Raw genomic sequence first — 26,758 nt, 5'->3', positions numbered from 1 at the left:
GTGGAGGCTCTAGAACCTATGGGACTAGCAGCAGGGAGGAGAGGAACAGAGGGCAGGAAGCCATGAGGTCCAGGGAGACACCAGCTGGAAGCGTGGCCTCATCTGGGCTTCTGCTCATTTTCCTGCTTTTGAACTCCCCCATGAACTCACAAGTATGTACTTGGCATGAGCTGTGTGCCAGGCACTCACTTGGTGTCAGGGAGCAGGATGTCCATGGAGATTACAGGCTGGGGAGAGACACAGGCCAACTGCACCCCAGCGCCAGCCCCGACCACTTTCTCCATTCCTCCTGGACTCTCTTCCCTCCAGAGACACAGTCCTATCCGTTCAGGGCCACTGACCCCGGGTGGGGCTGATGGCCAGCCCCGGGCGCTGACGCAGGCTGGGTCTCTTCAGAGGAAGGCATGCCTTTCCCCGTGTGGCACAAAGGCCCCAGCTGTCTGAGCGCAAGAGGCCTGCAGCTGTGGAGACCCACAGCCCCTCCAGACTTCCACCAACCGGGACTCAGCTCCGCTGTGTGCTAGGCCCCGGCCAGACTCTCTGGGCAGACAACACAGAATGGAAGCCTCTGTCTGGCTCAGAGATGGCCCCGCAGGTGCCTTGAAGCCGCTGCGACTGGGGCCGGACTCCACAAGCCCGAGGCCTGTGGCTGCTCAGCCTCACTGCTGGGGTCCCACAGCAAACCTTCTAAATGGCCGTTCCACTGAGTGCGCCCCCTATGCCAGGCACTGCGCTGAGCTCCACATGGTCATTATCTCCCTGAGCTCACACGGCCCTGGGAGGTTAGCACTGTGTTCCTTCCCACTTGGGAGATGAGGAACCGGAGGCTTAGGGAGAAGTCCCACATTCCATGTCACAGGCCTCCTAAGTGGCAGAGGTAAGATTTGGCCTCAGACCCACACTGTTGATCTGGGCAAGAGGATGGACACTGTGTCCTTTAAACATATTAAAGGAAGTAAGATTATGGATCTGGAGGAGGAGACCCAGGGGCTATAAGCGAAGCTTTCAGACCCTAAAAAGGGCTGTGTGGCTCCAAGGGGCACTCGGGAAGGCAGCGGGGGAAAGGCCAGGAGGACAGATTTCAGGCTAACCTCTAGGTCTTTCTGTCTGAGCTGCCTGAAGGTGCAGGGGGTGGGACACCCATCACTGGTGTGTGTGTGTGTGTGTGTGTGTATCTGTGTGGTGTGTGCGCACGCACACACAAGCCACAGCTGGGCACGAGGCCAGTCTGCTGCAGAGAAGGGGGTACTGTGTGACCCGAGGGGCTCCCCAACCACAGAGGCTGTGACTCCAGGCAGGGTCTGGGGCTGGGCAGGAGCAGAACTGGAGGGGCTGTCCTCTTGGCCCCTGGCTCGGGAGGGTCTATAGGAAGACCCTCTGAGGCTCTGGAGGCTTCTGGGTGAGAAAACGCTGTGTTCAGTCAACAGGCATTTATTGAGCACCTACTGTGTTCCAGGCAGTGCAGTGGTCTGATCTCAGTGGTGGCAGGAGGTCTCGGAGGCCCCCTCTGCCGGCTCACTCCCCTGCCCCACCCCTTGCAGGAGCCCACATGCAGCTTTCTGACGAGCCACTCTTCACACCTGTGCTGGTCACCTGCATGTCCATCATGGCCTTGTTGCTGCTGCTGCTCCTGCTGCTTTTCTACAAGTACAAGCAGGTGAGCCTGGGCGGGGCCGGGATGGGGGTGTCCAGGCACCCGAGTGAGTCAGACCTGGGACGCTGCCACCAGGTTGCAAGGATCCACCCTGTAGTCCCCCGAGAACCCACTCGTTCTGTCAGCCATTCAGCCAACAGCTCCTCAATGGGTGTCATCTCTATGCCAACGCGGGCGGCTGGGTGTTGAGTGAGCCTCAACTTGGAGGCTCGGAGGCTCTTCCCTCGTGGGGTTCACTGTCTAGAGCAGGAGATGGTTGCACGTCCAACAACCAGAAAAGTGAGGGTGCGGAGGAAAAGATGCAATGGGGGGAGGGATGGATTGTTCCAGGACAGCGTGAACATGGGGTCCTGTCCCCGCTGGGGGACACAAGCACACAGAGAAGGCATCATGGGGCCAGGCCCGTGGGTCCCTGCAGGCGGTGGGTGGTCTAGTGGAGGAGGAAGGCTTAGCCATCATCACCCTCCTCATTAGTTACTACTCATCGAAGCTGCCGCTGATGGCCCATTGACGTGTGGCACGCTGCCTGTCACTGAGTTCAGAGTTGGTGATGGCAACTTTAGGGGCATTTTCGTGAAGTCTGTTACTCACATCCTCTCGCTGAATGCCCTCGACAGTCACAGCATGTGGACAGCATCACTAACCCCATTTTACAGAGGTGGAAGCTGAGATTCTGAGAGGGAAAGGCAGCTGCCCTCTTCTACAGCTGGCGGGTGGCAGAGGCTGGGTTTTAAGAAGCCGTATTTGTAGCCATTATGTGAAACACTGACTCATCTTATCTTACCCGCACAACCTGGAGGCAGGAACTGTAGCAGTCAGTATTTTACAGTATGGAAACTGAGGGCTGGCAAGGGGGAAGAACTGGCCCAAGGGTCCCCGGTGCCTCCCCACACGACAGCCCGAGGCCTCTGCCACCCTGCCTCGCTGCCGTCCTACGTGAAAGATGGTGTCCGTTGTCCCTTGTGGAGAAGGGAGCCCGTTTGGAGAAGGTGGTAGGCATGGGCAGGACAGGTCTGGGAGAATGGGGGGTGCAGCCAGGGGAGACGAGACTCAGGGCAAGGGTATCTCTGGGGGAGAGGGCACTGTGTGCAAAGGGGAGGGTGGGGGGACCAAGAGAGTTCCAGAAATATTGGTGCCTGGAAGAGGAGGCAGGCTGTGGGTCCAAGGACTTGGGCCCATCCTGTAGGCTCACAGCCATCAGTGGGTTTGAACAAGGGAGCAGTGTGATTTAGGGGTGAATAACCCACCTTATGGGCCTCCTCCTCTGCATTTTCTCTTCTGCACCCCTGCCTTGGGGGTTTTACTATGAGAAGAGGACTAAGACACTGTGGATGGGATGTAGGGGCCCATAGGGGCGGATCTCATGCTCGTGCCAGAACCCAGCATGGAGAGGCAGCTCTGAAGGCGGACTCCAAGAAACAAAGGTCCTGGGATCTGGGTCCAGTTCTGAAACTGTCTTGCCATGCGACCTTGGCTGACTCACTGCCCACTCTGGTCCTCAGTTTCCCTACCTGTACCATGGAAGTCACAGTCTTCCACCTCTGGTTTAAGAGCCAGGGGTTGGGAATTGGACAGATGTGGGTCCTGCCTCTGCCAGTCTCCAGCTATTATAACTCTGGGGAAGTTGGGGGGGGGCGCGGTTCTCTGCCTCTGTTTCTCCATCTGTGAAATGGGTTTAATAATGGAGGCCACCCTGCCAGGCTGTCAGGATTCAGTGACAGACTGCATGCAGGGGATTTAGCAGGGTGCTGGATACAGTAATCAGGGTGGACCCTGCACGCCCTTGGCCCAGGAGAAAGCTGACTGTAGGGAACCTGAGTTAGCTCACGCTTCTTGGGATTGTAGGAGTGTCTGAGGTTGGGCACCTCCTTGACCACACACTCACAGTGGTTGTCGGCCTCACTCACCCACCCCTGTGGACAGGCCTTAACTCACTCTTATGAGTTCCTTCTCTGAACAGCTTCTTCTTTTTATGGAACAGAAAACTGCCTCCCAGTGCCCCACAGAGCTGTGGCCTCAGCCCAGGACTGTTCTGCCGAGATTCTGGAGAAGGCCCAGTTCCCTCTCCAGCCCCTTCTACCTTTAGGTGCCCAGCCCCCTTGGCCAATTTTGGTTTGGGGATACCTTACCTTCTCTCCATGGGACCATTTTTGGAACATGTAGTCCCAGTCACCTCATTTCCCATCCAGGAAATGTAACTGTCCCCTGAACCCATCGAAGGCCAAGAAAAGGAGGGCATCTCATGGGACGAGACCTTGAAGGGTCAAGATGGTAATGCCCTTACCTCTGGGCCCTCCAGCCAATTCCCCTTTGCTGTGCCCCATGGGGCTCTGAGCATTGCCTCTGCCCTGGGGACTCTGTCTGGCCCGTCCTCACTGCCTGAACCTGCGGTGAGGGGTGGCTCTGGTGGGGGAAGGTGTTGGTTCTGCCTCAGAGCTGAGTCATCGCCTTTCTGGCCCCCAGAGAGACCACAAGGGGGGCCAAGCGGGGAGGAGAAAAGGGCAGGAGTCAGCAGGCTGGAAGGAGGAAGGACGCAAGGAGGAAAGGATGAGGTAGGGAGGCACGAAGACTGGGATTCTGGAGTCAGAACTGAGCTCTGGGGCTTGGAGGCTGACTGGGGCCAGATGGGAGGTCCCCCAGGTTTTCCAGCAGGAAGTGTTGAGGTCGCTACCTTCCTAAGAGAGAACATCCAGCAGCCCAGAACCATCAGGCCTAGATGGGGAGGGTCATTGTCACCAAGGGGAAGTGGGGTGAGCCTGGGCTTGTCCTAAGGAGTGAGATGACGCACACTGAGGGTGCTGCCTGGAGCTGTGCTCACCAGGGGTGATCAGGGAGCACTCCCTCCTATCCTGACAACTACTTCCGTTAGGAAACCTGGCCAAAGTGGCCCGTCCCAACTTCCCTGCAAGGGATGTCCTTCAGAGGAGACCCCTCCAGGTAGAAGCCCTGGGTAGCCAAGGTGGTAGAGAAGCAGAGCTGCTGGCTGTCTTCCAGGAAGGGGCAGGGATGCCGGAGGCGCAGGGGGAGGCGGGAGAGAGCTGTGTGTTCCTGCGGGTAGAGTCTGGGATTCAGAGACCTGAGATCCAACTAGATGACCTCTTCCTCCTTTGACAACCCCCTTTCCCCCACCTTACCCTCTTATCCTCTGCCTGGCTGGGGGCGGGGCGGCACTGGGGAGGGGGCTGACTCAGGCTCAGCTGCAGGAGCCAGAAGAAGGAGAAGTGGTGAGAAGAAAAACAGCTTTGGCCACAGAAGCCCCTGGAGATGGAAGTTGCTTGGGGGGGGGGTCAAAGAACCCCCTTCTGGCTTTCTCTCCATGTTTAGTGTCGGGAAGGGACCCACACACGGGGCTTGGATCCTCTGTGATTCACAAGGTTCCTCCTTTGGTCCCACTTCAGGCCCTTCCTCCCAAGCCACGGCATGGATGTTCTTAGGTTTATCTGCAGCCTCCCTCCTGAGTCAGAACCCAGAAGTTCTTCCTTGTGTCTAACCACAGTCTCCTCTCCCAAGTTCCGGAAGTTCTTCCCTACGGCTCTCTGGAGTCTTTCTCCCAATCCTGTGCAACTTGCAGCCACAGGCCGCCTCCCTCCCCAACACCCACTCGCACACCCGTTAGGTCCCCCAGGCTGGGTGCCCAGAGAAGGAGCCCAGCTGCTAAACACAGCCCAGCTGGTCCCTGTCCCCTAGGACTGACCGGAAGGCTTGCTGACCCAAGGCCTCAGTGTTCTCCACCACCCAGGCCCACCCAGCTTCCACTTTCCACCCAAAGTCCGTCTTCCATCAGCACTTCTCATGGGCACCCCCTGGCGTGACGCCCCCAAGCAGCTGCCATCCTGGGCAGGAAAGAGCGAGGCAGCTGCTCTCCTCCCTCCCTGCATCTGGCTGTGCCCCCTCCCTCTCCTTTGACAACATAAAGTCCGAAGTATCCCTCACCTGCGTCGCACCCTCAAGGGCTTCTCTCTGCAGTTAGGAGGGAATCCACTCACCTATCCCAGCGCTCAAGACCTTCCTGTCTCTGGAACATCCGCACCTCCTTCAAGCCCCCGAGCCCTTCCTTCTGGTCCCTCAGACTTGCCAGGACTCAGCCCACCTGCAGGGCTCTGCATCTGGTCTTCACCGAGCCTGCAAAGAGCTTCCTCCATCAGTCATCTGGCCGCCTTCTCACCTCCTCAGGGGCCTTACCTGACCTACCTTCAGTTGCACCTGGTGCTCTCTGTCCCACTACCTCGATTTACTATCTTCATGGCACTGTCGGAAAATGTCCGACCCATGTGTGTATGTGAGTTGAATGCCTGTCTTAGCCCCTTGCCTGGGGGAAAGGGCTTTACATTTATCTTCTTTAGCTCTGAATCAATAGTGTCTGGCACAAATAGGAATTTGGTGAAATATTTGTCTGAAAATATTATTCAGCCTTAAAAAGGAAAGAAATTCTGACACACGGATGAACCTTAAAAACATTAGGCTGAGGGAAATAAGCCAGTCACAAAGGGACACATACTGCCTGATTGGAATTAAGTGAGGTACCTAGAGTAGTTGGATTCGGGAGACAAGTGGCCAGGGGCTAAGGGGAGGTAGGTAAGGGGAGTCACTTAATGGGATGGAGTTCCAGTTTTGCAAGACGGAAAGCATTGTGGAGGCTGGTGACACAACCGTGTGAATGAATACTTCTGAATGGTACGCTGAGAAATGGTTGAGATGGTAAATTTCATGTTGTGTGTATCTAACCACAACCTGAAAACAAAACCAGACTGTATTTGGAGTGGAGGATGGACGGATGGAGAGATGGAAATATCCCCCCTGCCGGGTCAGAAATTACCAAGTTATCAGGGCTGGCAGGGTTCTTGGAGGTGATCCTGCCCATCCCCCGCCATCTTTCAGTACACAGGTAGGGAAACCAAGGCTTGCAGGAGGGATGGTCGCATGGTGAGGCCAAGCCAGGCAAGGACAGGCCACGCCGCCTCCTCCCGCACACCTCAGGCCTCCCATACCCCTGCTCTTGGGGGTCAGGGATGAGATACCAGATCTGCCTGCGGGCAGCTGACGTATGCTCCCCGCCTCCCCCCGATTCCCTCTACAGAAGCCCAAGTACCAGGTGCGCTGGAAGATCATCGAGAGCTATGAGGGCAACAGCTACACCTTCATTGACCCCACCCAGCTGCCCTACAACGAGAAGTGGGAGTTTCCCCGAAACAACCTGCAGTTCGGTGAGACGGGATCCTAGCACACCCCCGCATCCCCCGTCATGGGGTCAGCATGTGCTGTAGGGAGCCTGTGGGCCCTTAGACAAAGGGCTCTTTGTCACCAGGGACCTAAGGAGACTGTGTGTGTGTGTGTATGGCAGGGAAGACTCTCGGAGCCGGTGCCTTTGGGAAGGTGGTGGAGGCCACAGCCTTTGGTCTGGGCACGGAAGATGCTGTCCTGAAGGTGGCCGTGAAGATGCTCAAGTGTGAGTGAGGGGAGGGGGTTTTGGGAACTTCGGGGAAGGGGGAGGAGGAGATGTCTGCTGGGGGAGGGCCTCCTGGTCATCACAAGAGTCACCACCCACATTTTTGGCCTGGGGTAGGACCTGGGATTGGGGGCAAGGACTCTTGGCTTCTTTTGTGAGCTCCAGCCTCCCCCTGGCTCCTGGGTGTGGAGGGACTTCTGATGGAGCCCCAGAGAGGCTGGGGCACACAGAGGCCACCCTGGGCCACGGTCTGGCCACAGCTTGGTTTCCTGCCCCTAGAGAGCAGCTCAGGGATGGGCCATCTCTCCTCTCTCCCTAACTCCTATCTGTGTGTCCGAATTTTTCCTTTTCTCTCGTTTGGTCACTGATCACTTTGGGGCACTGGGTGTGCCCTGCTTGCTCTCCTGGGTGTCTCATGTCTGTCTGTGTGGCTATCTATGGCCTGCCCTCTCCCCATCTATGGGACCTGTGGTTCCCTCTTCCAGCCACGGCTCACGCAGACGAGAAGGAGGCCCTCATGTCAGAGCTGAAGATCATGAGTCACCTGGGCCAGCACGAGAACATAGTCAACCTTCTGGGAGCCTGCACTCACGGAGGTGAGGGGTCCTGGCAGGCATTGGGGCCCATGGTCTTAGAGCCTCTTGGGTGTTGGAGGGCCCAGGGCCACCTGACTCCATCTTCTTCCCACCTGTTCTAAGTGATGGCAGGATCTCTACCTCAGCATTCCTCAAATTCCTAGACCAGGTGCCTGGATTGGTCAGAAGCTGCTTATGACTAAGGGACAGTTCTATGAGCTCTGTTCGTTGGTTCTCAAACCTTGGTGGATGTCCAAGTCAGCCAGAGAGGGGTATAAAAGTGCAGTTCTCCGGGCCTTGCTGCCGGGAGTCTGGTTCTGGGGGTCTGGAGTGATGCTTCCACCCAGAGACACTTGGACACTCATGACAGGGTCCACGGAGGTGCCCCAGGGCCTGTCAGGACTCCCAGTCTGTCCCATTCTCTTCTGTAGCAGCCTTGACCCATATGGAACAGCCACAGATTTCCTTTGAAGGAGGAATTCTTGGGCTGCAGTTTTTTTGAGATTCCTCTGCTTTAGACAGATGGGATTACTGAGGCACAGAAAGCAGAAAAAGCTGCTCATAGACAATCAGGATTAGAACTCAGGGCTCCTGAGTCCCATTTCAGAAGGCCATAGCACCCCACCCCATGTGTCTGTGGGCTAAGGAGTGCACTTACCCCTCGGTCCTGGATGCTTTAGGCCCTGTTCTGGTCATCACCGAGTACTGTTGCTATGGCGACCTGCTCAACTTCCTGCGAAGGAAGGCCGAAGCCATGCTGGGACCCAGCCTGAGTGTGGGCCAGGACCCCGAGGCAGGCGCTGGCTACAAGAACATCCACCTGGAGAAGAAATATGTCCGCAGGTAGGACCCTGGCAAAGGACAGGAAGGAGGCTGGGACTGGAAGGCGGGGGTGCTGCGTCTGTCTGTGAAGCTAACTCAGGCTTGGGTGGCCGTGTGACTCTCACATTCCCATCTCTGCCATGGGGAGTAGTCACCCCAGCTTAGATGGGCCAACTCGGTTTTTCTACTACTTATTCCTATCATCCAACAAATATTTGGGCAATTTGGGCAACTAGGAGTACGGAGGCAAAGATGGGCAGCTCACAGTCTGGTGGAGATAGCCGTTAGTTAATGAAATCATCACTTTAATGGACATAAAAGATCAACCAAGATCCTTTCAGTGCTCTAGCCAGAGATGGGGAGAGCTTGAAGGCAAACTGCCCTGTTTTTCCCACAGGCTCAGGCTGTCAGGGTCTGCACAGCACCCAGACAGAGTCTGGGGTGGGGATAAAACAGGGTGACTGTGGCCAGGCCCCTGATCTACTTGGGCCTTGGTTTCCCCGGGGTGAGCCATCGGGGGATTGAACCTCTCAGAGCCTTTCCTACTCTGTCCTTCTGTAATGCTATGATTCCTGGAAGCCACCCTTGAGGCAGATGGACAAAGCCACAGGGAACCAGAGAGAGGAAGTGGCCAGTTTCGTGTCACACATGAGTCAGGGGCAGAGGCGGAGCCCACACTAGAACTCGGCTCCCTTGACTCCTGGCCCGGTACTCACCTAAGCCTCCTGGCTGTCCTGAAGTCTTGGTGCTGGGGCATGTGGGGCCTCAGGGCGAGGCTGCTGAGACAGGATCAGAGCAAGAATGGTGTACACGGGGCCCCTGTCTCAGCTACTGTCAGCTGCCAAGCCTGAGGAGGCAAAAGGGGAAGGAGGCCATTTCATTCCATCTGGTATCCTCGAAAATGAGGGCTGAGCAGGATCTGCTTCCTCTTCTATTCTCTGCCGCCCCTCTGAGAGGGCAGCTCACACTGGGCCTCTGCAGGCTGGAACCTCAGGCCAGGCAAATCAAAATGAGAACTGAAGTAAACTGTTAACTTCTGATCTTCAAATGTGCCGGTGGGGAAAGGCTTCAGTGACGTGACCTCAAGGGCACACGGCATGTGAACCAATCCTGCCAGTTGGTTCCCAGGCTATATTAATGGAAGTAGAGTTTCTAAACCAAGGGAGGGGATGGTTTTTGCCATGGTCAAAGCGTAAGTGGGCCACCTCCTTCTCTTTCTGGGAAAACTAGAGTATGGGCATTGTCGAGGCACACATCTCCATCACAGAGGGGATCGGGGAGGGGGGAGTCCAGAAATCATACCTAGTTGGATTATTAGAAGCAGCAGTGGCTATTCAATGTAGAGAAGTGCTTTCTCCAACCGTAACCCAAAGAGTGAGCTCAAAGGCGTCACCTGAGAGCTGTTAGAAATTCAGGAGCTCAGGCCACCAGACCTGCTGCGTCAGAATCAGCATTTCAGTAAGACCCCCCCCCACCCCAGGTGGATTATGTGCTCGTGAATTAGTTTAAGAAGCGCTCCTCCAGACCAGTGGCCTTCACCCAGGCTGCACACTGGAATCACCTGGAGAGCTTTCAAAGTGTGACCGACCGGGTTTTGCCCCTAATTTCTGAGGTGGTCTGGGCACAGGGAGAGTTGACAGCTCCCCAGGTGATTAAATATGAAGCCAGCCATGAGAGCCACTGTCCGGAGAAGGGGGCCTAGAGTATGCTCAAATCCCTGCAGGGCTGCTATGGGAAAAGCGAGCCTCATTCTCTGTGGCCCGTGAGGACAGAGCGAGGACCAGCAGGAGGAAAATCTCAGGGGCAGAGTGGCATTAGGAACAGTGAAGAACTTTCTGACAGGCAGAGAGCTGCCCAACGATAGAACAAATTGTGAGCTTCCTCCCTGGATGGCCAAGCAGAGATCAATGATCACACGCACAGAATGCGGCAGGGGATTCCCCGTCAGAAACAGATGTTTGAGTGGACCTTGACATTCCCGTCCTTCCCTGTTGATTGGAGAGGCCATGGGGAGCCAGTGGCCAAGGCCTGAGCTGGGCAGTGTAGCAACAGGTTCTCACCCATCCCCAACCTTTCTCCTGTATAGGGACAGCGGCTTCTCCAGCCAGGGTGTAGATACCTATGTGGAGATGAGGCCTGTCTCTACTTCTTCTTCAAATGACTCCTTCTCTGAACAAGGTAAGGAGGTACTGGGATACAGGTGGGGGAGAGGCAGAGGAGAAGAGCGACTGGGGGATGGGCAGGGAGGGGCAGGGGTGTGGTGGGGCTGCCATGACACTTCTCCTCACACCAGACCTGGACAAGGAGGATGGGCGACCACTGGAGCTGCGGGACCTGCTCCACTTCTCGAGCCAGGTGGCCCAGGGCATGGCCTTCCTTGCTTCCAAGAACGTGAGTTGTAAACTGGGTCTGAGTGTGATCGCCCAGGGTGGCCGGGAGGCAGCTGACCCCCCACCCCCGCCCCGCTGTGAGGCTGGATGATTGAGGACAAGGGCAGGAAAGGGGGTATATGACGGAGCCAAGGCGGAGCCAGAGTGCCACACACCCTCTAGGAGTGCGCGGGAGAAACCCACGGCTGAGCGCTCCTCCAAGGCGGGACGGTGGGAGCCACCAGCCTGAGCAGACCCATTTCCGTGGTGTGCAGCAAATGGAGGACCCCATTTCCAAGAACAGGCTTTATTCCTTCAGTTTTGGTCAACAGTGTGAACAAGACAACCATTGTGTCCCTTTGTGAAGGCCCTGGTCTTATGGGGCTGATAAAGGAATCTCCCTGAGTTGTGAGGGGATAAGACGTATGCAACACACTCAACCCACGAAGGTCCCAGTGAGTGGGAGCTGCGACCGTGCCTCTTACAGATTTGGGGGTCCAGAGTTTGATCGTTGGCTCTGCCATTTGCTGTGTGACTTTGAGCAACTATAGCAATTCTCTGAGCCTTGGTTTCTGTACCTATAAAAATGGGCAAAATCACAGGGTTGTCTTGAGGGCAAAACAGGGTTGTAATGTGTGCAGATGCTTTGAGAAGAGCCTGGCATGGCAGGGCCCTGGAGGTGGCAGCTGCCATCATTGGTAACTGGTGGGGGGGTGGGTCCAGAGGCTGTTCCCAGCACCAGGGCTCATTGCTTCTTGCCCAAGCAGATTGCCTCGCGTAAGTCAGCGGCCGCTGCTCAGGGCCGGAGGGCCGCAGTGACAGTGGTTCTTAAACATTGAACTGTCTGACCACATTGAATTTCCTCAGACCTGGGTCTTGGTAGGTGGGGACAGGAGCCAGAGTAGAGAACCAAAACGGATGCCAATTCCCTCAGTCAGGAGCCCAAGCCCTTCTAGGGCCCTGGCTGTTCCCCTGGCACCTCAGGCTCAAGCAGGGGAGGGGCCGAGACTAACCCAAAAGTGCTTCCCTTCAGTGCATCCACCGGGACGTGGCAGCCCGAAACGTCTTGCTGACCAGTGGGCATGTGGCCAAGATTGGGGACTTTGGGCTGGCCAGGGACATCATGAATGACTCCAACTACATTGTCAAGGGCAATGTGAGTGCTGGGGAGGGTGGGCCGGGCTGGGGAGGGGGCAGTGAGCCAGGGTCCGAGGTGACCGGGGTCTGCTGTGCCAGGCCCGCCTGCCCGTGAAGTGGATGGCTCCAGAGAGCATCTTCGACTGTGTCTACACGGTTCAGAGCGACGTCTGGTCCTACGGCATCCTGCTCTGGGAAATCTTCTCACTCGGTAAGCTGCCGGCACCGGGTTCAATCGTGTTCGGTTACCACAGTGTCCTATGCATCATGGAGGATGCCAGTCAAGGATACTTGGTGCCCAGGGCAAAGGCTGGTGACATGACGGGCAAAGCATCTGACAATGAAGCAGTGCAGCTCCTGTGTGGGCTGGGCCGACGCTCCACTCTGCTGGGCATTCTGTCCGGGCTCCTCCCTCCTCTGCCTGCCCGAGCAGTTGCTGCTTCCTCGAACGGCTTTCCCTCATAACGTGCATATCCCACTTCTGGAGCGCTAAGCACAGGGACTTGGGCTAAGCCTTTCATCGAGTTCCTCTGACCTCTTATTCCAAACCCTGTGCTGGAATTCTCTGTGGGGTCTGGTGAGGCCTGGGTGAAGGCTCCCCAGTTCCGCTGAAGCCTATGCCCCTTGTAACTCTTCATCACAGCCCAGTCTCACCAAGATGCACGTGGGTGTGGGGGCAGGTGAAGGTGAGCACTGAGCACGGTCTCCTACATGACCTTGGCCTTTGCAGGGCTGAACCCCTACCCTGGCATTCTGGTGAACAGCAAGTTCTATAAGCTGGTGAAGGATGGATACCAAATGGCCCAGCCTGCGTTCGCCCCAAAGAACATGTAAGTGAAGGACCCCAGGGAGGAAAGAGGACAGCCCAGGCTTTGGCGGAAGGGGATGATGTGTGTGTGAGCCCGGTCTCCCCGCCCAGTGGTCCAGGGCCAGGCTTATCTCCCCCACAGGAGGCTAAACCAACCCCTTTTCCAAGGGAGTTCAGGGTTCCCACTGGTTTCCTAGGTAGCCTAGAGGATGTGCTCGGAGGTCTCTTAACTGGGACTGATCCTAACTCAGATGATAGGTTTTTAAGTCAGACTCTCTTATTACGACCTCAGGGAAGGCTCCTGTCATTTCTTCTGTCCTGGCAATCTGTGGTGCCGACCAGCCAGCCACCACGGCCCCTCCACCAACTCACTGCAGCTGGCCCATCACGAGCCACCTCCCTGCTGTCACCTTTGCACAGGCCAGCGGGCCATGAATTCACCCACTGCACCTTTCCCCTGCCACTCTCAGCACAGCCACCCCCCATGCCCCGCACTCACTGCTCGCAGGCTCACCAGATCCACGGCCCCTGCAGCCCACGTGCCCTATTAGCCTCTTGCTACAGCTGGCCACTCACTCATCTCAGTCCACCTGGCAAACCTACCTGTAGGCAGCAAAAGTGCCCCTTCTTAGTTCTAGGAGTTCAGAGAACATCTCTGAGCTTCTTCTCCTTTCAGTTGTCAAATGGGCAAGATGGAAATACCTTCCAAGGGCTACTGGGGAGATTGAATAAGACAATGCGTGTCAAGGACTTAGCACAGTTCTTGCGTCAGGCTTGCTTCTCACTAGGCTTCAGGACCTCTGCTGGGCAAGACTGCAGGGTGTGTGCGTGCGCATGTGCACAGGCACGTGGGTCATGGTCCCCAGACCCACAGGCAGCTTCTGTTCGGTCTCAGATACAGCATCATGCAGGCCTGCTGGGCCCTGGAGCCCACCCGCAGACCCACCTTCCAGCAGATCTGCTCCCTCCTCCAGGAGCAGGCCCCAGTGGACAGGAGAGCACCAGTGAGTGGGGCTGACCTCAGGGTGGGTGGCTGGCTCCATTAGGCCAGGCTGGGCCTAAGCCAGGACTGACCTCTCCTGGGCTCTCACACCCTCAGGACTACACCAATCTGCCAAGTGGCGGCAGCAGCAGTGGCGGCGGCGGCAGTGGCGGCGGCAGCAGTAGCGAGCCAGAGGAGAGCTCCAGTGAGAACCTGGCCTGCTGTGAGCAGGGGGATATCGCCCAGCCCCTGCTGCAGCCCAACAACTACCAGTTCTGTTGAGGGGATGGCCAGGAAGCACTGCTTTCCCCTTCCTCCAAGCTTCAACTCTACCGTGGATGGGGCACCGCGGGGAGAACATACAGACTCTGCCCTTGGTCCTTTCACTCACCAGCCCGGCCCAGCTCTGAAACTCAGGAAGGTGAGATCCACAGGAGCGTGGGGAGGACCCCACTTCCAGGGCCTGGGCCATCACTGCCAGTCAGGGGCTAGGGCTGAGCCCCCCGCCCACTGTTCTCAATGCTATGGCCTCGTATTCGCTATGCCAACTGGCAGAACCCCCAGCTCACTCTCTTAACCTTGTTCCCACTTCTAGGAACCCCTTTTCCTACTCCCCACTATCTCACTGGGAATGGATCCGTGTTGTACCTCCCAACGCTGAAAAGCCCAGGCACCTCAGAGCCATGGCATGGCTCCTTTCTAAGAAGGAACTATACCTCTTAGTCCCCACCTTCTGGTCCCTATAGCCCCACCCACCCAGGATCTGGTCGCTACAATGAGCCAGGTGGCAGCTAAAGTTCGGGGTTCTGCCCAGTCCCCCATCACTCCGAGCTGGAAGGCTGGGGGCCCGTGTGGCTGGCCACACCAAGCAAGCGGCATGCATGCCATCAAGCTGACTCCCTGTAACTAACAGTCACCCTGCGGGATGTCTCGGTCATTAAACTAACAGCATTAACACAGCTGGCCTCCAGTTCTCTGTGCCACTCGGGGACCTGCGGATTCCCTGGGACCTCTTCCATCCTCCTTCATGTTGAGTGACCAACTCAACACCTGGGGTGCCACCACGCTGTGCCCCACACAATGAGCATGGAATTGACTCTTGCTTCACCAGATAATTTAATAAATTTTATTCTTGGCGGGGGAAGAAGGAGGGAAAAAAGCCACCTACTCCACTCCTCTCAATAAATTAAGTAACACACGGCCAATTCCCGTGCCCTAAGCAAACCTCAGGCACTTGAGCCAGTCCCGCTGTTTCCTTATGGCCCAGTCTGCTTCCCCTTCACAGAAGGGAGTTTTTCCTACTGCCGCCAGGTTATGTCATGCCAACGGGCCACATCCCCTCTACGGTGAGGGTCCAGAGCCCAGAAAGGATGTAGGGTGCAGCAGCAGTGGCCAGGGAAAGGAGGAAGGGGATCCTCTTCCTCAAAGCTCAGGGCAGAGAAGACAGTCCTGGAAGTAAGCTGTGGCTGTTTCTCCCCTCCTCAGCTTCCCCCCAATTTGGGTGCAGGAAGAGTAGGAGGGAAATGCATCCCTCCTCTGGGAAAATCAAGAGCCCAAAGGGACCCCTAGAGCTAATGAGGCCCCCAAGGCCCCAAGTCAAAGGCAACAGGCTAAGGAAGTCGTGTGGCGGCAGGGGCTGGAAAGAACGTTCCCCAGGGGTAGGAAGAGATACCTCTGCAGCCTTCCCCCTCCCCCGTGCTGGATTCCACCTTCGCCTACCCCAGGACCTCCACCCTGACCTGCAGGAGGCCCCAGGGAAGCCACCAGCTACCAGCATTCCTTCAGCCTCCTTTCCCCTCTGTTGAACATACTAAGTCCCCAAGTAAGGAGTGTTCTGGTGCTTCTCCTGACCCCGGGCCCCACTGTGCTCAGGAAATGGAAGCTCTTTGGTCAGTCCCAGCATCAGAGGCCTCCCCAAAGGTGAACGCGCCGGCCGGTCCCCTGGATGGATCTGCCTTGGGCAAGGGCCTCACTATGGCTTGATGGTGTAGTCCCTGTGCAAGAGCCTGACTCAGACTGTCACTGCAGCCACCTCCTCTTCCTCACCCTCCTCCTCTGCCTCTGTCTTAATCTGAGCTACCCCGAGGCGGTAGAGGGTATCTCGGATGACCACCTCGCCAGGCTGGCAACTCTGTACAATGTCATGGATCTGCCGGTTGACAATCTCACGGCTGGTGAGGAAGTCCATGAGGCGGTTGTAGAGGTAATAGTGGGTGGCATTGTCAAAGGCAATGGGCCGCTGGCGGACACTGTTTGGTTTGCTGTCTGCGATGGAGGCCAGGATGGTTGTGTAGGGCGCCAACTCAGGGCACAGGGCTGAAGAGTGGTGTCCAGTACTGGGGTCACCAGGACTGGGCTGTGTGTCTACATGGACGATGTGACGTGTGGCAGTCTTGGTGACTGGGTGTTGGACAGAGTGCTCAGCCTCCATCATGTCCACTGTGTAATGCTGGTCCAAGAGCTCTGGGCAGGATACGCTCTGGAGGAGAGAGAAGAAACCAATCTGACATGAGGGATGACTAAGGTAAAAGTTGTGGGGTGGGTGAAAGTGAAGGGGGGACTGTCAGCACCATTTACACCCTCACGTCACCATATATGCTCACACCTCCTGGGGCAAGTCCCCTTCCTCTGTGCTTCCCTCTCCTCATGAAGATGGGGACAGTCACAGGGACCACCTCTCAGAACAGATGCTCGACTACCTGAGCTGCTACTGCTTAGTGCCATGTCTAGTTGACTCTGGCTGGGGCTGCGAGGAGTGGGCAGCAGGGCTCTTGCTGAGGCTGCTGCCTTTCGGCAGTGCCAGGCACAAGCTCACACAGCCAGAGAGTCCCAGGGAGTAAGGAAAAGGCTGAGCGGTGACAATAATGTCCCTTTCTTTCTGTTGCCAGTCCTAACATCTCTTCCCAGCAAAGGGCGCGTGGGTCTGGGAAGAATCACTGTCTCGTACAAAGCACCAAAATACACAGTACAAGGGCTCTGCCACTTATCTGCTGTGTGACACTGGCTAAGTCCATCTCCCCTCTCTGGACCATAACTTTTTACTAAATGGAGAGAGTTGGATACGGTGGTGTTTTCCAAGTCTCTATGCCTCTAGGTCACAACAGGTATGCCATGTAGTACATTCATGGGCAGACCCAAGACCTGACTGGTCCGGACCTTTAGTACACGAACTTGTATGAGGTCTCCCAAAGGCAGCAATTTCACAGGCTTATCTGGAAGGCAACTGCAAAATACCTGTTTGGGACACCCTGGGCACTCCTAAGTGACATGCTGGTGCCTCACACACACAGGGTTTGGTGACTAAAAATCTGTGGAGGAAATGTTGGCTCAGAGCATCAAGACAAAATATTAGTGGAGACAAAGGATGCTGGAGATGGCTCCCAGAAGGCCTTCCCAAACAACCAGGAGGTGAGACATGGGCTGAGGGATTTATTCCAGCTCTTCAGAAGGGAACTCACCACAGGTGGCTCTGTGGGGCTAGAGAAACAGCCCTGGTTCCTCCCCCACATCTGATTGGTCAGCTCTGGGTAGCAGAGGTCAGCACAAAGGGCCACTGGTGTGGCCATGTCTACCACGTAGACAGGTGGCCAATGGCGAGAAGAGACCAGCAGATCCACATGGTCGCGGGCACTCTCGCCCCGCACAAGATACTTGGAGCCACAGATCACCTGAGCAGGGAGAAGAAGTCACAGCAGAGGGTGAAGCAGCACAGAGTTGAGTCTTCTTCTCATAAAGATGAAAAATCAGGTTTCATGACTAACGCCACAGCCATCCTTCCAGAGCCCATCAAGTTCTGCTTCCCATTTCTGTCCCCAAATGAAGTCGCCAGCTCATGCGTGACTTCCTGAGAGAATATGGCTGGGAGTCTTTGACTGAGGCTGAGAGGCCCCCATGAGCATCCACTCCAAACCCCACCCTCCACACTGCCATACCAAGCACCCTCTAGTCCAGGGGCTCCAATTCCCAGCCCCACAGCACTGGCAGCTACAGCTGGTTAGAGACGGAGGTTCCTGGGCCCCACCCCAAACCCAAGGCACTAGCCTCTGGGGGTGGGGCATTCTGAGCAGCTCTATTTTGGGCAGCTCCCCACCAGACCCAGATATGCTGTGCAGATGGGAACCTCACGGAAACCTCAACATAGACTAGTAAACACCTGCACTGACCGTGCTCCCAGGCACCACTTTGTGGTTGGGGAGGCAGAGCTCTGTGTATAGTGGGAAATCCTGCATCAGCCGCCTCCTCCCTACCTTCACCCCCACCAGCCGTAGCTATCACCTCCTAGTAATACTGCTTGCCCATCACAGCCTGGAGGCTCTGTAACTCTCACAGCCCCTTGTGGTCAAGTGCTTCTCACAAGAGGGTCCCTAGTCATATGAAGACAGTCCTCTGAACAGGCTCTGTTCCACCAGGGCAAAGGCACCCAGTCTGTCCCTCAAACGCAGCTTTGGTTGAAGAAGTTGAGAACTGGATTCTCTTTTGACAGCCTGTTGACATGCCCACTCTCGCACCTGAGAGAACTGAAGATTCTGCTAGCAATCCCTCCCCCAGTTAGTACCCGTTCAGGGGGTTATCAACCCCAGTATCTTCCTGGGCCTGCTTTGTCATAAAGTGCTCAGCCTTCCCAGTGCTATCCCAGTGCCTACCCTGTCCACGCTCCACAGACACGAAGGTGCTCTCCTTAAACCAGTATCAGAACTACATGCTCCCCAATTCCCACTCAGAACTGTCCAGTAGGCCCCTCAGCACTCTCAGAGGGAAACCTAGACCACTACTGTGGCCTACAAAGCTCTACATGATCTGCTCTCTGGTCCTCTGGAAGGTCCCAACCTTCCTCCTCTGGGCTCACCAGGCTTCCCCACCCAGGACTTAGGGGTCAGTCTTCCCTCTGCTGGAACAGTCTTTCCATAACTCATCACTGGGCTCAGCCTTCCCTAGCTACTCCAGACAGCAGGTCCCTCTCAGTCGCCTTCTATCTCAGGGCTTTGTCTAGTTCCTTTAGAGCTAGCTCCCTAAGCCATGATGACTCTACCTCCCCTCTAACATGAGGCCAACTAGAGAAGAATGAATCTTCATTGCTCACCTCTGTACCCTCAACAGCTGACGCAGGGCCAGGATGTGAAAGGGTGCTTAATATTCATTGGTGATGACCCAGGTTCCCTTCCTAGTCCAAAGGGTGGCACCTGACCCATAAGAAGCTACCCCACAGGCTGCCCAGTGACCTAAGTGCCAGCTCCCACAGAATGAGCTGCATCAACCAGAGTCTCTGTGTGGGCAATCGGACATGGACAAGTTCAGCCCAAGCTCCTCCTTACTACCCCCTTACCTGATGGGGGCACACCTTGTAGATTTTACCCCCTGTGAGATGAGATGGGGGCTGTCTAGCTCTGGTTCCATTCTGTACAGATTCATAGAGGGCCAACAAGGAGAAGCAGAGCTGTTCCTGGAGCAGGACAAGATTAAATACAAAGCAGTAAATGCTAAGGGACCAGGCCTGGTGTGCAGCACCAAACGCTCACTTCAATACCCAAAGCAAAAGAAGAAACTGTCAAGGCCAGTGTGTGCCTTGGCGCCTCACTAGCTTAACGTCCTCTAGGTACAGATGGTGATTTTGAGGCCCTGAGAGGACCAGGTAGGTCCCAGGGAGAGGCAGCCAGAGCTATCAAGGTGCTATCTTGAGCCTAGCGGGTCTTCCTACTTCTCACAGGGCAGGGGATGCTTCAAAGAGAAGCTAATATTTGAGTCTAAACTTGAAGGAAGCATGAAATTTCAGCAGGACTTTAGTATGAAGTGAATAATGTATGGATAAAACATACTCCCCTCCCCTTCCCCAGATAGAACGATGCTCATTCCCTAAGGGCCTGGAGAGGAGATAAACCACACAGGGCAAAGTGCCTTCCTTTGTCAGGTCAGTAGTTTGGTTATTTCCAATTTGTGAACCAGGAAAATGAGGCTGAGATGAAAGGTAGCTTAGCAAGGTCATGCCCAGACAGTGTGGGAGCCAGGACCTGACCCGAGTCTGGACCCACAACCTTCGCCAGAGGAACTGACTGGAGGGGAAGGACTCGCATAGCTATGGTGACCTGGCTGTGAACGATCTATGCCCCTGACTGCTAGCACCTTGTTTCCAAAAGAGGCACTTGTCACAGGTGGCTCCTCTCCTCGCCCAGAAAGAAGGCCACCAGCCTGCTCCCTAAGTCCCTCTCTGCCCTGCTGCCCCCGCCACTCACCTTGGAGTCTTCTGTCCCAAAGGGGATGCCACACTGCGTCAACAGGTGCCGCAGCTCCTCCTCACCATAGGAGCCAATGTCCTCGAGCTTGCAGGCACCCTCGTGAAGCAGCCTCACCAGGGCACTGCCATGGCCTGCAAGAGACGACCCTGCTGAGGGGAGGGCACTGCCACCAGACAGTACAACACAGGGAGCCTGTCATGTGTGAGGATGAGGACCCGGGGATGAGGCCCAAGTCCAGGAAGTGGCGCAAGCAGGCTCTACCCTGAGCAGTGCCCTAGGTGCTGAGGGCGGTGGACCGAGGCAGATCTTCTAACTTCTGCAGATATACGAAGTCTCTCAGAACTGGCTTTCTGCCCCTGAATGTCTAGGGAAGAGATCAAGCAGAGTGCCCTTGCAAAGGACCCCAAAATGGGTAAGCTTTTACTCTTTTAAGGTTTTTCAGAACCAAGCTCTCAGAGGCTTGCTACAAGAGCAGCAACACGATGAGCAGGAGGTCTCATTCCAAAAACACTCTCTTTACACTGTGTTCCTGAACCTGCATGAGCACCGGTGAGCTAGGTGGGAGTCTTAACAAAAACCAACTTCTGGGCCTTGAAGCAGCAAGTATGAGGTGGGCCCTCAGCATCTGATGTTAGGAAGCACTGATGTGAGAGCCAGTGGACCACAACATATTAAATACTTATAAAGTCACCTCAGTGCGTCGATATCTTACCTCTCCATGAGCCTATTCCCACTCCACTCTGCCACTGATACTGTCTAGCCATGGAAATGTTCCCGACTCTGGACTGGGCTGTTCCCTGATCCAAGTCAGCCACCAGGTGCTCTTACCAGGTACTGGCTGCACATCCAGGTTTTTGTCCTTCTCAGTGTTGACGACCACAGCTCCTCTCATGAGTGGTGGGAAGAAGGGGGCAATAACAGAAGCATCAAACTTGGTGATAGGGATGCTGGCAGGGAAGGCCACCTGCTCAATCACCTCGGTCTCCATTGTGGCCCAAAAGTCCTCCACGTTTACCTCACTAGGGCCCAAGAACTCAGGCCAGGTGAACTAAAAGGTCAGGATAAAAAAAGATCAAAATGTAGGAACCATAGACTACTAGCAACACAAGAGCCCCGCTTCTTGATCCACTCGGGGACAACAAGGTGGGGGTTGGTGTCAGACAGCCATGCACTGCCAGGGCACCCGGCCCCAATTCTGACATCTTAGTACCTACCTGCCTTTGGCCACATTCCCCTCTCCCATACCACAGCTGTCCCCAAAACCTGAACAGCCCTTAGTCCCTTCTGCACCTGCCTTTGTTCAAGCTCTTTCCTTGAGCCTCCAGGAAAGGGGAGCTACCATAGCTGAAACCTGTCATGTGTCAGGACACTGTCTGATTAACTACTGCACAAGTCTGGGGGGCTGTATGAGGCGAGACCACCGCAGTAAGGGGCAGAATAAGAATGGGAACGAAAGTCTAGTTCTAAAGCCCAAGTCGTGTGTCCCCACCACCTATGATGCCATTGCATGCTGTGAGTACACAGCACGAGACGCCCACACTTCACAGCTACTGAGCCCACTCTCTCCCCAAAACAAAGGGACAAGGAATGCCAACTGAGTGTGATGTGCTGTTAGTCTAGAGGGTCCTCCTCTATACAGTCCCTGAGGGGAAAGGCCACCAAACTGTCTCCTCCTGGACAACTGCCAATTTGAGTTTCGTTCAGTAACTTCTTATTTCCTCTCACCGACCTCAGAACACCCTCTACCTGCTTCTCTGCCCATGCACCACACCACTCCACACACGCACAAGGAAGAAAATGAATTAGACTCGGTCTCTCAGAAGATATACCCAGTACTGTAGAAGAGGAGAGACAGGCACACCAAGAGTGAAGGGACTTCTACTCCATTCTGTGAAAGAGCCTTGATCAGACAAGGCAGATGCCAGGCAGGACTAGGAGATGCGAGCTTTTGCAGGGGGGTGGGCCTCTCTTCACTTCTGAAAACCAAATGGTCTCTGCAGCTAGATGTGTTTTTCAGTCAAGCACTGAGCACAGTGTAAGAACTCAGCATAGGTAGTAACGTGCTCAACGTGATTCTAGCTGAGTCACTGCTAACACTGCCATTAGGGGCATCTGGGTGGCTCAGCTGGTTAAGCGCCCGCATTCAGCTCAGGTCATGATCCCAGAGTCCTGGGACCAAGTCCTGCACTGGGCTCTCTGCTCAGTGGGGAGTCTGCTTTTCCCTCTCCTTCTGCCTCCCTCTGCCTGCCACTCTGCCTGCTTGTGCTACCCCTCCCTTTGTCAAATAAAGAAATAAAATCTTAACGAAAACAAAAAACAAAAACCACCGCCATTAGATTACAATCAGACAAGGAGATCTGAATGAGTATAGAAATAGCCTCTTGGTGAGATAACACACAAAAGCAAAATTATTACCAGTGATTTTATCTACAAAGAACATTTAGAAGACTCCAGAAAGCATTATACTTATTTTCATGTATCTTGTTATACAACATCATCCTTTCAAATGGGATATGTGATCAAAATGTATACTTTTTTAAAAATTGGGAATAAAAGGAGATATATGTATTAAATCCCTCACAGGATCAGCTGGCCATGCCAAAATGCACCCAAGCTTTTCTCTCAAGGGCCTGCACCACCCCTGGTGGTGAACAGGTAAGCTGCAGGTCCAGTGCCTAAAGGGAGAGTTCATGTTCCAGTCCTCTCTGTCTCTGTGCTGGAGTTCAGGGTTGGAAAGCTCACCCCCCTCCCCAAGTTATTACTAGCATACCCATGGGACACTCCATAGCTATGCACACAGACCACACTTCTCAGCATGATCACGGGAGAGAGTTCAGCAATCTATGTGACTTTTTTTTTTTTTAAAACACTGTGTACCAGGTCAAGAAAGAATCTTACTCTTCTCAGTTTACTAGTTTTATCATAAATAGGTGTTGAATGATAATGAAACCCTTTTCTACAACTATTAAATAATCATACAGGTTTTCTTCTTTTAAACTGTACAGGAGCAAATTACATTAGTATATTTTCAAGCAATCTTGCTTTCCTGGGTTAAGCCTGTCATTATGGGTTACTTCCTTCACTGTTATAGATGACTGGCTATTATCTTATTCAGCACTGTGGCATCTACAGTCAAGAATACAATTAGCTCCAATTTGTTCTCTTATATTAAATGTCTGGCTTTATTTTCAAGGTTATCTGGCCTTATACAATGAAGTGGGGAAATTTATCTGCTTTTGCCAGTCTTTTATGATCAGGATCATGTATTTCTTGGCTGTTAGAATTAATGTCTGAGGCCATATGAATTTGGTATTATCTTCATGTGAACACTTTTTTAGTTAAGAACCAATACACAGATCAGGTGTCTCTTTTCCATAAAAACCCACCCTTGGATCTCCAGCTCACTGGGTGTAAGTCCTCACAGTGGCCCACATGCCCCCATGGACAGTATGGCCACCCGCAGCCTCCTGAACCTCACAAGTCCTACCACTCCCTCCGCTGCTCCTATGGCTCCAGCTACACTGGCCTTCTTGCTGCTCCACAACCATGCACAGTAAGCCCACTTCAGACTCTGTCTTGCTGCTCTCTCTGCCAATATTCCTCCCCTGAAAGCTTTGTGGGCTTCAGATCTCCCCTCAAATGCCACCGTATCAGAGAGACCTCCCTCTGACTATCCTCTAGATAGTCTCTATCTGTCTCTCCACCACACTGTTCTCTCCTTACCTGCTTTACTCTTACTATGCTACTTTTAATTCTACATACTGCCTATATAATAGACATTAATATATCATATGCAATTATTAATAATGTTTATTTCCTATCTTCTTACACCAGAATTTGAGCCCCATGAACACAAAAACTTTACGGGTTTTTAACTGCCCTGTCTCAAGTGTCTAGAAAATGCACCTGGTTCACATTTAATGAATTCATTGGAAAGTAACAAATGCTGCTATTTCCATCCAGCCTTCCTTAGATGAAAAAGCCACTCATCTCCCCCAGGCAGAACTGGAGCCATCTGCTCCTGGGGCAGCTTGCAGGAACGTGGCTGCTGAAGTGTGAGGACAGTTCTAGAGGTGGCCAGGAGGCACTTACTTCCACACTCTTCAGTGCCAACACGTTTTCTTCATTCCTCTGGGCCATTTCCACTTTGGGGGCCACACCACAGATGCCACAGATCATGTCATTGTAGTCTCGGACAGTGAGGCATTCGAAAGCCCAATAGCCATTGCACAGCAGCTCCTGCAGCTGGCTCAGCTCCTCTGAGGTCAGAGTCTTCTCTGCAAGGAGGGCAAGAGCTCTGAGAAGGTCACAAAAAAGACCCCGAGGCCACTGGGGATGAGCCAGTGGCCAGCAAGAATAGCAACTCCACAAGATTCCTGCCCAAAGGACACCCGAGTACTAACCACCCTAAGGGTCAAGTACCCTGGCCTTCGAAGGTGCAGATGGCAACCCCAAAGGGCAATTCCAAACAGAATTATTAAAACCGCCTTGCGCTAGCAAACTACTAGGCACCAGATCATGTGCTGACAGCTTCAAATACATTATTTCATTTAATTCTCACATCTTTATGAAACAGAAGACATACTCATCCTTATTTTACAACTGGAGAAACTGAGACATAGGATAACTGCTCAAAAATCATGCTGCCACTAACTGGCAGAGCCAAGACTCAAACACAGGCCTCTCTAACCCTAGAACTTTGCCCTATTCCATCTGACCTCATAGCAGGCAAGCTGCAAGTGAACTGAAGTTTACAAGAATAGGAAGGGGAAAGCAACAAAATAAAGAAGGAAAGCAAAGAGAAATCATTTCTAATATTAAGGAGAGTGCCCTCCACCTTCAGGTCTCAATATGAGCCTCAGGACTGGTAGCAGACCTCCAGAAGCTGTGTATTCAGAACGAGTACAATTACCATGCGGCGAAGCCAACTCTACCGATCATCAAAGGATCAACTTCTAAAGAGTCAGCTTAATCTTGTGCTGAGGGTCCCTGGGTGGATGGAAAGACTCACGCTCTTGGCATTTATAAAATTCAGAAAGAGCAGTGTATCAGGAAGTCAAGAATGTCTCCTTTTCAAACTACCAGATTCTTCTCTCTTTGGAGAAGCAGCGCTGAAAATTCCCAGGAAACTCAGGACTAGTATGGGAAAGGGAGCAAGCCAAGCTGTACCTGTCTGCTCCTGCACCGACTTCAGAACAGCGCTGATGGACACTCTGGGGTCCTCTCCCAGCTTGATCTGGTTCCGGACTGCAAAAAGCAAGTCCAGGCTCACTAATAGCTTGTTCCCCACATTAAAGAGACCTGCAAAGTTAAAAAGAGGCAACAGATAAACTCACTATAAAACATCCACAATGGCAAAAAATTAGAAACAAACTAAATATCCAGCAACAGGGGAATAATTAAATTAATAAGGGTACACTCCTAAAATGGAAAATTATGCCTCATTAAAAAAAGAATAACATAGACTTAAATGCTCTGGCATGGAGTTGTTCATAATACAATGTTACATGAAAAAAGCAAGCAGTGAAATCCATACAGAAATTTTTTAATTAAAAAAAAACAAAAACAAAACCCTCCATACCACCCAGCTCAGCCCTCATGACCACTGGACCCCACTCTTCCTCTACTTTTCAACAAGTGCACCATGGGTAAAGGCCAGGAGCACCTTCTAGCCCAAGGATATAACAATAGCTATCAATATCTCTAGCCAAATCCGGGGATAGATGACTCAGAAGGATTTAAATGCAGTCAATTTAAGACAAATAGAAGAGAGTGATTTTATATTTGCAGGAAGTATAATGCACAAATTTGCACAAAATCAAGTTCTGGAATATGTGTTTCCATAAAGGAAGAGTACAGAGGAGTGGGGAAGACCTTTCTGAGCATAATACCATATGCTGAAACCATAATGGAAAAGATTTAATCTGATTACATAAAAATTAAAAGAAAAACAAAAGACAATCTCCCCCTGCAAAAAAAAAAAAGAAAAAAGAAAAAAAAAATTCCTTTGTGTCCAGAAAAAAAAATGACAACCAAATTAAGAGACAACTGATAAACTGGGGAAGAACTTAGTCAACATTCCAATGAAGAATGGAAATGTTCACAAAATTCACAGAAGAGATGAAAAGACAAAAAAACATACAATCCTCCTAGAAATCAGAGAAATGCAACAAATTAAGAAATGATACACTAGTTTTTACCTAACAAATTGGCAAGCTTTAAAATATTGTAATACTGATCTACAAAAAGTTCCTTAAGTTGTTAAGTTTAGCATGGTCACTGGATAAAAATTCAATGGACTGGGTTTTGCCTACCCAATTGTGTTTCTACACTAACAGTGAAGTTAGAAATTGAACCACATCGTTTACCATTGAAAAAACTGAAATAACTTAGGTATAAATCTAACAATATGTGCAGGATCTATATGCTGAAAACTACAAAACACTGATAAGAAAATAAACTCTAATAAAATAGAAAGATGGACAATTTTAGGGATTAGAAGACTCAGTATTTCCAAGCATGTCAAGCTTTCACAAATTGGTCTATAGATTCAATGTATTCCCTATTAAAATTGTAACAGGATTCTATAGATACTGAGAAGTTGATTTTAAAATTTATATGGAAATGGAAAGAACTAAAATAGCCAAAACAATTCAGGTAAACAATTCAGGAAGAACAAGGCTGAAGGACTCACACTAACTGATTCTAAGACCTACTATCCAGACTATAGTAATC

The 26,758-nt window shown here is 53.1% G+C and overlaps 2 protein-coding genes across 4 annotated transcripts in view; one reads left to right on the top strand and one right to left on the bottom strand.

Annotated features, from left to right (window-relative positions):
• The window catches only part of CSF1R (colony stimulating factor 1 receptor), a 29,162-nt gene extending 14,410 nt beyond the window's left edge, over nt 1–14,752 (top strand). Inside the window, exons 10-21 of the mRNA XM_032851527.1 lie at nt 1,542–1,657; nt 6,732–6,858; nt 6,996–7,100; nt 7,586–7,696; nt 8,356–8,518; nt 10,584–10,675; nt 10,791–10,888; nt 11,900–12,022; nt 12,103–12,214; nt 12,734–12,833; nt 13,707–13,815; nt 13,911–14,752. Of these exons, the coding sequence (XP_032707418.1) occupies nt 1,542–1,657; nt 6,732–6,858; nt 6,996–7,100; nt 7,586–7,696; nt 8,356–8,518; nt 10,584–10,675; nt 10,791–10,888; nt 11,900–12,022; nt 12,103–12,214; nt 12,734–12,833; nt 13,707–13,815; nt 13,911–14,075 (1,421 nt within the window). The 3' untranslated portion in view covers nt 14,076–14,752. The remainder of the gene's footprint in view (nt 1–1,541; nt 1,658–6,731; nt 6,859–6,995; nt 7,101–7,585; nt 7,697–8,355; nt 8,519–10,583; nt 10,676–10,790; nt 10,889–11,899; nt 12,023–12,102; nt 12,215–12,733; nt 12,834–13,706; nt 13,816–13,910) is intronic.
• A 149-nt stretch (nt 14,753–14,901) lies between these two features.
• Nucleotides 14,902–26,758, bottom strand: part of HMGXB3 (HMG-box containing 3) — a 44,994-nt gene continuing 33,137 nt past the window's right edge. For 2 of the 3 annotated variants that reach the window (XM_032851524.1, XM_032851525.1), the window contains 7 exons: nt 25,193–25,324; nt 24,116–24,300; nt 20,852–21,071; nt 20,021–20,154; nt 19,117–19,233; nt 17,252–17,461; nt 14,902–16,272 (listed from right to left, as the gene is read on the bottom strand). In XM_032851524.1, coding sequence (XP_032707415.1) covers nt 15,805–16,272; nt 17,252–17,461; nt 19,117–19,233; nt 20,021–20,154; nt 20,852–21,071; nt 24,116–24,300; nt 25,193–25,324 — 1,466 coding nt within the window. In that variant the 3' untranslated portion in view covers nt 14,902–15,804. The remainder of the gene's footprint in view (nt 16,273–17,251; nt 17,462–19,116; nt 19,234–20,020; nt 20,155–20,851; nt 21,072–24,115; nt 24,301–25,192; nt 25,325–26,758) is intronic. The other variant, XM_032851526.1, reaches the window with a different exon arrangement.

Source organism: Lontra canadensis, unplaced genomic scaffold (genome assembly GCF_010015895.1).
Source record: "Lontra canadensis isolate GAN:19392208 unplaced genomic scaffold, GSC_riverotter_1.0 scaffold5, whole genome shotgun sequence".
NCBI lineage: Eukaryota > Metazoa > Chordata > Mammalia > Carnivora > Mustelidae > Lontra > Lontra canadensis.
This window is presented reverse-complemented; position numbering and strand designations above follow the sequence as displayed.